Raw genomic sequence first — 12,021 nt, forward strand, 5'->3', positions numbered from 1 at the left:
TGTTTGGGATTTAATAAATGATACAATGATATAAGATAGTTTCGTTTAGTATTTAAAAAAATAATAATTCTTTTACTAATGAGAAACTTGGACGAAAGAAGTGATTAAAGAAATACAGTTATAGAAGTATATATTCGAATATTCAAATATGATCGTGGAACAGCGATGGTATAGCAGTGTTCTGTGGAATATATATATAAGTTTGAAATTGTAATAACACACATCCATATATAGAAACTCGAGTTTAACCGCGGACACGGAATTTCAGCATTCATTTCATTCTGGCGTCAGTGCGTCGAGACGTATCCGAACAAATAGAAAGTTCGTGAACGTTTCCGTTTTCTCTTTACGGACAGAAGTCTATTATGTCGTTAACGAGAGCATTGATAATAGAGATAAATAGTTGCAATTGTTTATTATCTCTAGTGATTTGCATTAATAAATAAAAATGCTGTATAAAGCAGCAGATCTTACAAATTAAAAGTTCTCCTATTCTTATGTGAATTACAAATTTTTATAAATTATATGACGCATTTATTAAATACTTTTATATTGTCAAACTTGTTTTATTTAATAATTGCTCGTTGACACAATCGAAAGAGTGAATTACACCAAGGTCGATACAAATATTTCTGTTAATTTATAATCGTTAGATTAATCACCCATGAAAGTATGTATAGAAACAATTTCATAGAATTAGTTCGCGCCATTTATTTTCGTACGCTCTCGATATCGCATTATCGCCTCACGACGCATACGTGTGAGTGCATTGCCTTACTCGACTGCACAGCGGTACACATTGAGAACATAATTTGCACTGTGTCAAATAAACAGAGAAGGCTTTGAAATCAATTAGTAATTCGCCACCGCAAATACCCGCGAGATTTAATCGGTCACAGCGTTGGCACTGACCGGTAGATAGGTCCGTCGTCCTGACATTGTCGTCTTCGAGTTCATTGTCGCCAATCACGAAAAGCAAGGGAGCTTCAAGTAAAACCGCTCGCAAAAGGATATCATTTTATTAAGAAATACGTGCTTTGTATTTGTTGTACAGTAAGTCTCCAATATTGTCACAGGAAATGGTGATGTAATTAGTTTAAAACAAATTAATTACCTGCATATTTAGATCGAGTATTCTTTTGGATAAGCTTTCTGATACAATGAATTCGTGAAAATCGATAGAATTATCAATGATTATTATCTGTGTATGGCTTTTTGTAATTTATATACCAATTTTTTCATTGTTCAATTATACTGCTTCGTGTGAAATATTCGATTAAATTGATGCTAATTTACATACTTTACTTATAATAATGATTTAATAAAAGTTTATAGCCTATACAAAAAATGACAAGTAAAAGTTTTAAAATTATGTGTGGTAGATTTTTTTCTAATTTATAACACATTCGTGTATTTATTTATGAACTAATTGATTTAACAAAAAATATTTGAAATAATATTTTTATAGTATATTTTGGATAATAAATTTACTGGTATAATACAGTATACTCTTACATATTTATACTTTTATACAATTTTATTTTTTTAGCCATCTTTTTTCATTTACTAGTTTATTCTTTAAATTTATATTTGCGCATATGTTTGTAAAATTTATTATCAGTTTTTTAATTATTTTAAAATTACAAATTTGAAATATGTATATTGCAGTTAAACAATTAACAGATCATACGTTAAACGATAAATCTTTTACGATATAGAAATAATGTGTCTTAGCTTGGTTATTGCATATTAATTTCTTATCAATGTGTATTGAAATTTTATGCTGTCATAGCAAGCGCATTGTGTTGTGATAAAGTGCAGACATAAAAATTCAAAAGAATAATATCACACTGAAAATATAGATAGATTTTTATGCACAATCAGTGATAAGGAAAGTATAACAGCGTGACACATAAAATTTTGAAAAATATTTAAATTTTTGTACAATGTATATACGAGTACTAGTAGAAAGAGTATACTTCTTGCTGGCCAAATTTTCACAAATAAATATTCAGATTAAGATCTACAATTAAAATATAACTTAAAATATTTCTCTAGATGACTAATAGAAAATATGCAGCTTTCAATTATCCTAAAGACTGCATTACAGAAGATAAAAGAAGAACAATGGCACTCAATCATCGATATAACGCTGCAAATTTCCGAATCCCGTTTCGAATAAACTGGGCTGTAATATTGATCGTAATATCGATCTGTCAATTTACAGAATCTGTTGCTGAACGACAAGTATCGGTAAGCATAAATAATATGTCGAATATCACATTTACATACTTCCTCACGCTATATTACAGCAAGAAGAAAAGGTGAAAAAAGAAAAACAAAATAATTTGCTTTCCTTTGCATCTGCTTTTCCACTTGATAGAACTCGCACGGAAAGAAGCATTATAATAATCGGCATTGTAACGCGCGAAGCTCTATGGTACCTAGTCAGACTTTACAAAGCGTTACTGAACATCCGGCTCTTACGCCGCAGGACGTTTTATCGCGTTTGGAGGCTGCTGCAGTTTTGCGTGACAATCTGGTAACGACGTTAGGCCGTACTCTCCTGCTTTGTCTCAACGACAACGTGAGAATACCCTTCGAGTTGATTCACGACGCCGTACGAAATCGTCGAGTCGCGGTCTACGAATTACTTCAAGTTCTGCCGGCACTGAAAAATAAGCCACCGAGGCAGCAACTATATAAGCTCCTACAAATGTTGGAGAGGGTTGACAACCGCTTCATTTCCGAATACGCGTCGCTCTGCATAAACATTTTTTCCGACGTCGACGCCGTCTTAGAGCAGGTGCCGCTCGTCGATATGTTGCTCAACATAGATCAGAAAGTGATCGAATCGGTCTCGCGCGATAAGCGAAGGGCCGGCGTGGTGCCTCCATCTTTGACGAAAGGCATTGACTTTCTGTTACAAGCAGCTCGCAATGGCGATCAGATTCTTAATCTGCGTACAGTATCAGCGATATTGTTAAATTATCCGACGTTTGATCTGACGGATCCGGAAGTTCACAACGCCATCAAATTTATCGCGCAACGATTGAAGGAGCGATCGAGTTCGGAGGACCCTCTACTGCAATATATGGGACCGAATCTAGAGAACACGACGAATTTTTTGAAAACTGTGCTTGAAAGACTGGAGACAGATGAGCTGTCATCCGAGGTAATTAGAGAAACAACTTCATTATTACTTCAGAATTTCGATGTAGAGCCTTATCCGTCCACTCTCAAGAGCAAAGATAACTTAAAGAAGCTCTTGATGGTGATGAACGGTTATTACCCGGATAACATCGTCGCTGTAGCTAAATATCTCTTTGACCATCTTGACGATTCGCATTTTCAAGATCTCGATATTGGTTTCTATGAGACAGGTGATGAGGCTCTTTTACAAGTGCTATCTTGTCTCCGTAGAAAACCACATCTGCGGCATTTAAGGAAACCTTTGTCCTTGCTGATATCTTTCGTCTCGCAAAAACTGGTGAACGATGCCAATTATCACTATACAGTGCCAATTAGCTTTTATGAGGTCAACGACTACTTAGATTCCTTTGATGCGCCGTGTCTGCAGCAGAACATTAGCGACGCAATGAAAATGTTACGTCCCTATTTATCCGAGGATCTGCCATGGACCTACGCCTTCGGGGATAGACGAGTGAGTGATAATCCCTGGGAATTAATCTTGACCTCGCTGATCCGTTTAAAAAATGTCCCGCTAAACAAGACGCAAGCGAACGTTATCGACAATTTCATTTACAAGGGACACGTCAACGGTTTAACCCTCAAACGAGGGCTGCTCTATAATTCTGGCATCATCTTTCAGAGGGATGATTCAATGGACGTTGAGGTCGACTTCTTTTCTTTGCTGAGACTCATACCGAATATCTTCAAAAGCGAAAAATTCGCTCCTATGATAAATTTTCTGTCCAAGCCGAACATTCTCAATATTCTTGGCTTCGAGTTCAACAAGTTTGAATACGAAACACCGAGGAGCTTATTACTAGCCATGCTGAAAAGAGCGCTGACACTTCCTCCAGTCAAATCCGACGAACCGTTATCTAGGGCTCTCCAGAACGCTCACAATTATCTTGAGGAACCACTGCTGATCAATTTATATATCTCAGAGGATTTGCAATTGTTACTAAAATATCTGCCGTATATCGATAGCGATCCACGATATCTGCCGCTGAAAATACTCTTCAAGATACAAAAATTGTTCACATATTTGTCATCGACTTTCAGTCTGGCTAATGTGCGCACGCCGATAGAAAAACTTTTGCTTATATTACAAACCGTAAGTTTGATAAATACAGAGCCAAAACTTTCCGAAGCGTTGAAATTTGCTGTCGATAATATCAATGGACCACCATTGCCGATTAAAACTTTCGATCGCTCAGATTTTGTGTACCTGGTTCAACAACTGTTGTCTCATAACAAAATATTGCAAGATAAAATTCTTGACTCGTACGCATATACGAATGTCGGTGACTGGAACATCTCCATCGGTGGAACGCCGGAAAACGTTCTCGCCAGAGCTTTGACTTACCCCATTTATCAAATCTCATCGGACGCGAATCTTGCCGACCTTGTGAAACAGGCGGAAAGTATCTTGGAGGAAAAAATTCTGATCAACACTAAGATCCTGAAAAAACAGACATTGGAAGCAATGCTGGAGTATCTGCCGAACAATACGTACGCGAAGCCCGTGAGTCTGTTGCTGAGAAAAGCGAATCTTATGAAGCTCGTGCCAAAATTGAATCTTGCAACTTTAGAAACAGCTACCGCGCGTGACGCTTTGATTATGCTTCTGAAAAGTTTAACAGAGTCTCGTATAATACGCGCGGAAAAATTGCTCCGGAGACGTGTCAGGACGGCATTGAGTTCTTTGGACGATGCGAATGAAGACGATCGTCAAACGCCAATTTTCGCTTACTTGATCCAATCGTTGCAAGATCCAAGTAATATTATTTATCAGTCACTTTTGTTAGAAATAAGCAAATTGAAGAACCTAATAATTTCGCCCGAAGAACGACAAGCTTGGTTGCAAGATTATTTCCAGCAGATCATCGACAAAAACGAGATGGAGAATCGAACGAAGGCCGCATCGATGATTCTCAAAGAAATTACATATAAAGAAAGTTTAGATGAAGCGTTACGTGCCAGTAAAGAACGGATTGGTAAGGCTCTATCAGTTTTGCCTATGGATTCTTTCACCGAATCACTGAGAAAACTGCTGATACCAGATTGGGCTTACAGCATTCTACCCGAAAACATCAGAAACTCCGATTCGTTAGAAAAGGAAGAACTCTTGCTAATGATTCTACACTTCGCGAAACAACGGGTTAATGTCGCCAATAGCCTTCCTCTAATGAAAGCCATTTCCAAAGTCGAGGCAAGCTTGAAAAGATGGACAACAAATATCGAACCACTAAGAAGTGCTGTTGTTGCCATGAAGGCTGCCGTTTACGAACCTGTTAGAAAACTTCTAACCCCTACCGAACTAAATAAAATCAAAGTTACCATTCCTTCCAGTAAATCGGCTAGAATATCGCTACTGGGATTATTACATCGTTTGTTACTGCATCCTGTGATCAAAAAGAACGACACAATTTTCAGACTGTTGAGCGCCGTTAGACAAGACGTATTCGACTTTGGGATGAACGTAGATCTATTAACTGTACTTGATGATATGGGAATTACTTATACCAGTGAGCTCGCTCCCATCAGATTATACTTGCGTAGAAAAGATATCAACGAGAAGTTTGGACCCACCATCCTTGCGATTACTGATCCCAGAAAGCGGTATCGCACTTTACTGCACGTTCTCCAGAAACAACAGATGGACAATAACACGCAATTATTTGATGCGCTCCCAACGCTAAAAAATATTCAACCTAAAGAAAAAGAAGCCACGAGTACGCTGATTTCGGACCTCGAAGACATAGTGAGCAGCATTCCGCGTAGCATCAGACAATTTAAACATATCAATCATTTGTTTAACGTCAATACGCTGTCTCGTTTAACGGACGATAACGAGATCGTCCAATCAAAAACTCCACTAATTACTTTATTGTCCAAGATGGGGGATTTGCCGGAAGTCAGCAGTGATTATGCTGCGATAAATGAATTAAACAAGCTGCTGTCAGATATCGAACATTTGAGCTATCCAATCGTCACCAGTTTTCAACTCAGACCGTTGCTACTAGAACTTGGACACGTTGAGCAAATCAATGTAGATTATCTCAATTCCATCTTAAATCCCGAAATACTAAGTAATTTGAACACGGAGGAATTCTCCGACGCATCCAACAATAATATCGAAATACTTCAAAATATCGTTGAATATTTATTGCGTGAAGGACCAGCACTCGTCGACTATGACATGCAAAAACATCTGCAATCGTTCAAACGTGCTCTCGAGCTAACGACAGGTTCCGGCAAGCCTTCAAAGAGAGATTTGACTAAGGAAGATTGGCAAAAAATGCTAATTTTGATACCACACAAGAAAGACTTTACACCCATCAAGATATTCTTGGAGACCGGAGAAATTTTCAAATACATCAAGTACAAAGATACGAATTGGAATATATTTTCTACTTCGGCCAAAAGATTACATTATCTGCTGATGTTGATGGAGGATGAAATTGAGGACGAGAATGTTTACAAATCGGCGAATAGATTACGGTATTATCTTGAGAAACGTTATAACTTCATTACTGAGCAAGATGTCGAGAGCATGCAACGTACTTTGGCGAGTCTTAAACTCAAATACGATTTGGCGCCTCTCAAAATATTCCTGAATCACGATAATATGATCAAGTATCTACCGCCTAATGTCAAGTACACTAATTACAATTCGTCGATCGATGCCCTCGCCGTTGCCTTGGATAATCTGCTGCAATTACCCAGCTTAAGACAAAAGAGAATTCTTTACAAGACTCTGAGATTCGTGAGACAGTCTTTGCGCGAACGCATCTTCCCGGTGAGGAAATCGTTTCGCCGACCTCTAGTTTCTAAGCAGCTGTCCAGCGAGGATCTTAAATTTGTCAGCCTGTTAAATATGTCTCTACCGAAAATACGTAAATTTATGAAACCTGAAAAATTAATGAGTTTACTGCCGGAATCGTTTACTTTCGACAATCAGCCGACATATAAGATGAAAATGCTACATTTGCTACGGCAGCTTTTAAAATCAGATACAGACGTTCATTCGGAATTGGAGGGACTTCTCCAAGAAGTGGAGACTTATCCGGACGTTCCAGACATCACGGAGGACGATCTTGTGCCACTTTTAAACATCCTTCCTACCGAGGGAGTACCTTACATTGAGCTCGTTAAAAAATATTTGAAACTTTCCACGTTGATCAAGTTATTACCCGGAAATTTCAATATAAAGCAAGCGTCTACTCCTAGAATGGCGTTACATGATGTTTTATTGTTGCTGAGAATCACTCTTGGATCTTCTGCGGAAAACGATAAGCTGAAAACAGCCTTTGATACACTCATAAGCGAATTGATAAAATTTAATTCCAAAATAGTACCGTATGAATCGACAATTGACAGCAACGATATAAGATCTATCATAAGAGAAATTCCGTTCAAGCAGTACAAGCAAATTGGGCAACTCAAATTTCAGATGACGACTAAGAAGGTTATCTCGGCTTTACCTTTGAATTTCCAGCTTACTGAATACAAAACGAAGAAACTGAGAGTGTTAGCAGTCTTGAACGAATTATCGAAAAGCAACGTGTTTCAGTCTTCGCTAAGTTCAATCAATTTCGCTAAAAGAATCGTCAGCAAGATGCCGGATATACCTGTAGTGAACGACGCAGAAATTGAGAGGCTATTGTCGACATTGCCGTTGAATACTTCCGACGTGGAATTGCTTGTAAAAAATTGTAAGCTAGCAACTTTGATGCCTTATTTGCCGATTTATTTCAATCTCAGCAGCACAGAGTCGCGGAAAATGAAGATCGCGAAGATCCTGCACTACTGTAAGGTGGCCAATCCCACGGACATTAGTACAAAGCAGGCATTGACTAATGCCAAGACCTTGATACAGAAATTGCCCGACGTTGACGTTACCCGGAATCATGTGGAAGTCTTGATACGAGCGATCCCGTGTACTCATTTCACCTCGATAAAATCCTTGCTGCGAGTCCTGTCGAAGACGGACATCACGTCGCTTCTTCCTTGGGATCTCGACCTGTATCAAACGTCACGGACTTTCAAGCTGCGTATTTTCGATCTGTTAACCGCTCTGCGAAACATTAAGGGATTGCAAAATGACAAGATGTTTTCCGCCCTCGATTCTCTGGAGAAGAACACGGAGTCCTTACCGGAACAAGTATATATACCACAGGAACGCGTAACAACACTATATAACTCGGTGGTCGTGGCCACTGCACCATGCTCACGCTATCGGGATTTTGTGTTGAAGCCCGAAAATCTGATCCAGATATTGCCACCGAATTTCCAATTTCAATTGGACTGTCAGTCATCATCAATTACCAGTTATAGCGAATGGCCGAGATTGATGCGCTTCTCGGAACTATTTCTGCGTGATGTGAAGATAGACGGACCCCTGAAAATCGCGTTTGAAGCTTGCAGCGATAATATACATAAGTTCGAAAAGGAACAAATCTTTCTTTATCTGTCACGAGGATTAAGTAGCGCGCCACAATTTCAGCAGCTGGTGCCACTAAGACTGTACACACTGGGTCACGCGGAAGACGTAGCCGCGCCCGTCGAAGATGTTTATCGCGCTTTTCCTTATGGATCTGTACTTTCTATGCTGCGCGTGATAATGAGAGAATTTATTAGTAGACCGGAGTTAATCAAAAGCAAATCCTTGATTAACGATATGGAAGTGTTTTTACATGACTATCTTATGACTCTGTCTAGAACATGGCTGAATGACGAGTCGCTTACTGAAACGTACATTGAAGTACTGTCACCTTACGAGATAAATCGAGCCATTGGTGAAATTCCAAGTGATCACAAATATGATGATCTCAGGTTTCTCATGCAATGTCAAGATGTGCAAACGTCAATGGACAAGGTATTGCTATCAGAAGACACGCCGAAACAGTTGCTCCTGCAGATGCTGAAACAGGTAGAAAAAGGAAATATCGACGATACGATACGAGAGAGCATCGAGAGTTTTAAGGAGCATCTCGTGAATGATATTCACATTGAAGAAGTAGAGTATGCGCTAAAACAGATGCGCGATTATAGATATCATTCGAGCAAGGTGAACGTCATTCGAAAATATTTAGTGTCGCGGGGATTCCAACGCCTCTTCGGGAATAATTATGCCACAGACTATCCTACTTATAAAGACAGGTTATTCGCGATCAACGACCTGATGTTGACTAACACGATCAATCGACCAGACGATTTTTCGCTCGAGCATCGCGCAGAATCAGATTATCTAAATCGTACTCTGCACAATGAGATTAAGATTGAGCCTACAATATTGAGAACGACGGACGATATCAATGTGCAAACACTCTTCTTCGTGCTGCCGAAGACGAGAAACGAAAGAATCATTCGTGGTATCATCAAGTTCTTCTCCATTCCTGATTTACTGCGTAAACTGAAGTTACCAAGAGATCCATTCGCGTACGTGACAAAAGGTCGACTCTTGCAGGCTATTATGGACTTGGGCCAGGAACTGGAAAGTGTGCAGCAGGATCCCGTGCAACAGGAGGCTCTCGAGTACTTCAGAGATAAAATAATCACCACTGGCCCCACAGGTGCACAGCCGATCGAACTGAAGACGTATGCGCACGATTCCAATGTGGACGTGGACTTGTACGGCGTGATGCGGGCTATTGATTATACGAAGATAAATGAGACTGACGCGGTGAAGATAGCGATTTTTTTCGAACGTAAGTACGATAATCTGGTGCACGCTATAGGTTTCGATCACATGGCCTATGCGACGAGAGGCTCGTACTTGAAAGCACTGTTCGAGCATCTCGTTAATGTTTCTGAAGTGCCTGATGACGTGAAGCAGCAAATAACGTCATTGATACCGGCGGTGAGGTTGGACGGTCCAGGAGAAGAAAGCGTCGATCTGAACACCGACATCGTTTACGAGAAAAAGCCGGATGTAAGAATATTTGAAGAATTTTCGGATAACAAATCTCAATCTCTCAAACCGGATGACCATTTAGGTACAAAAGTATCGCATACTTTCGACGAGAATAAAGAATCGCTGAACGATGCCATCGATAGCATATTGGAAGCCATATGGCCATCTAAAGAAGAATACCTCAAACATATTGATGAACAATCTAATGTTTACAACGATAAAACTCGCATTGTTACCAACGCTCCTGAACATTTCCATAACGCTCGACGAAAGTTATATTTCAGGCAACCGCAAATACAACACATGAGTAACTCGATAAAATTACTATTAAATCGTGCAAAAACGAAGAAGAAAAACGATCAAGCGAGAAGAACATTATTTCTCAGTGATATCATTTCTGCTAATAAAGCTCGTATCACATATAAGATAGTAAAAAGAATAAGAGGTATTAAGTCAAAAAGTAATCTGAGTTTGCAAACAAAATTGAGTAGTTCTAACTAGCTTAACGACGAAGGCGTTAACAATTCATTTATATTTATGGAACAGGTAGAATCTGCTCCACTATCTTCACATACATTATTGTCTGAAAAGCATATATCAAAAAACTCACATCATTCCCAACGAATACATCACAAATCAAATATATCAACTATAACAGAGATGTGACAATTACCGGAAATTTACACAAGTTACGGAACAACAAAAATTTATTTAGAAAGAAAAGAACATGAAAGATAGATCGAGATAAACTAAATTTTGTGAGGTGTATATGCTTATCAATTATTCGTTATATATACAAATTATTAAAATGTGAATTGTTAATAAATGCGTAATAAAAAAGTGTGATAATGTTTATTAAAAATAGAAAGAAGAATTTAGCTCTAGTGATTATATTTGAAAGTAAATGAAATATGCTAGAAAAAAAAATTTTTTTTAATTGAAAGTAATAATTGATATGCTAACATTGATATGTTAACATTAAATAAAAATACTTAGATTAGTTTTGTGTTTCGATTCTATGAATAATTCTACATTTTAATTCAATCTGGCGCTAATATTTTTTTACAGTTTTTTTAATACATAATTATCCACATTTTTGTAATGTAAATAATGTCATTTATGTTATCAATTATTCTAAATATGTAATGCAATGTATTCTGTTATATACTACTTATTATTATAATAAAATATTATATTACATTATAATAAAACTATTTTTGAAGCGGAATAATAGATTCCAATTAATTTATAAATTAATAATAATGAAAATAATAATAATAATAATAATAATGATTGCCATACTGTTAGAGACGATGATTGTTTTAATTACATAATTAATTATGTAATTTACATACATTGAATTCCGCCGTCTATTTAGAATACTCTCATTTTGTAATCAAATATTAACAACCTTGGGGGGAGGATGAATGGTTTTCTCCAGCTTTTGTGAAAACTATTTTAAGATCTAATTATAAGTTAAAAATATTTATAGATAGTTCTTAGTAAAATACCAAAAATTTGCCATCCAAAATTACAAATATCTGCATGATTTGGATAAAATATTAAAACTACGTGTATATCTCAATAAAATAGTATGGAACATACAATAGTAAATCAAGAGCTGCATCTTCATCAAATAAAAATAAGATGAGATTATGTTTACTTTTCGAGATTAAATTTATATGCGAGTTTAAATTTTATGCACGTAAATATTTTTTTAGAATCACCATTGGACCATTACTTTTTTATGACCATAAAAATCGTAATTTTTTTAACTATTATAATCTTGTTTTTAAGAAAAGTCTGTGATAAGATTTGTATGCAATTAGTCAAAAAAGCGTCTGAAGGCCTTATCTGTCACTAAATTATACGTGAAAGGTTACATTTTCAACATTTTTTTTCTCTTATTTCAT

The 12,021-nt window shown here is 37.4% G+C and overlaps 1 protein-coding gene across 1 annotated transcript; it reads left to right on the plus strand.

Moving 5' to 3' along the window:
- The first annotated feature begins 2,058 nt into the window (after nucleotides 1–2,058).
- LOC108749817 lies at nucleotides 2,059–10,609 on the plus strand. Its single transcript, XM_018488793.1, has 2 exons — nucleotides 2,059–2,253; nucleotides 2,384–10,609. The coding sequence occupies exons 1-2, from the start codon at nucleotides 2,059–2,061 to the stop codon at nucleotides 10,607–10,609; spliced, it is 8,421 nt and encodes a 2,806-aa protein (XP_018344295.1).
- Nucleotides 10,610–12,021: the final 1,412 nt, after the last annotated feature.

Source organism: Trachymyrmex septentrionalis, unplaced genomic scaffold, assembly GCF_001594115.1.
Source record: "Trachymyrmex septentrionalis isolate Tsep2-gDNA-1 unplaced genomic scaffold, Tsep1.0 scaffold32, whole genome shotgun sequence".
NCBI lineage: Eukaryota > Metazoa > Arthropoda > Insecta > Hymenoptera > Formicidae > Trachymyrmex > Trachymyrmex septentrionalis.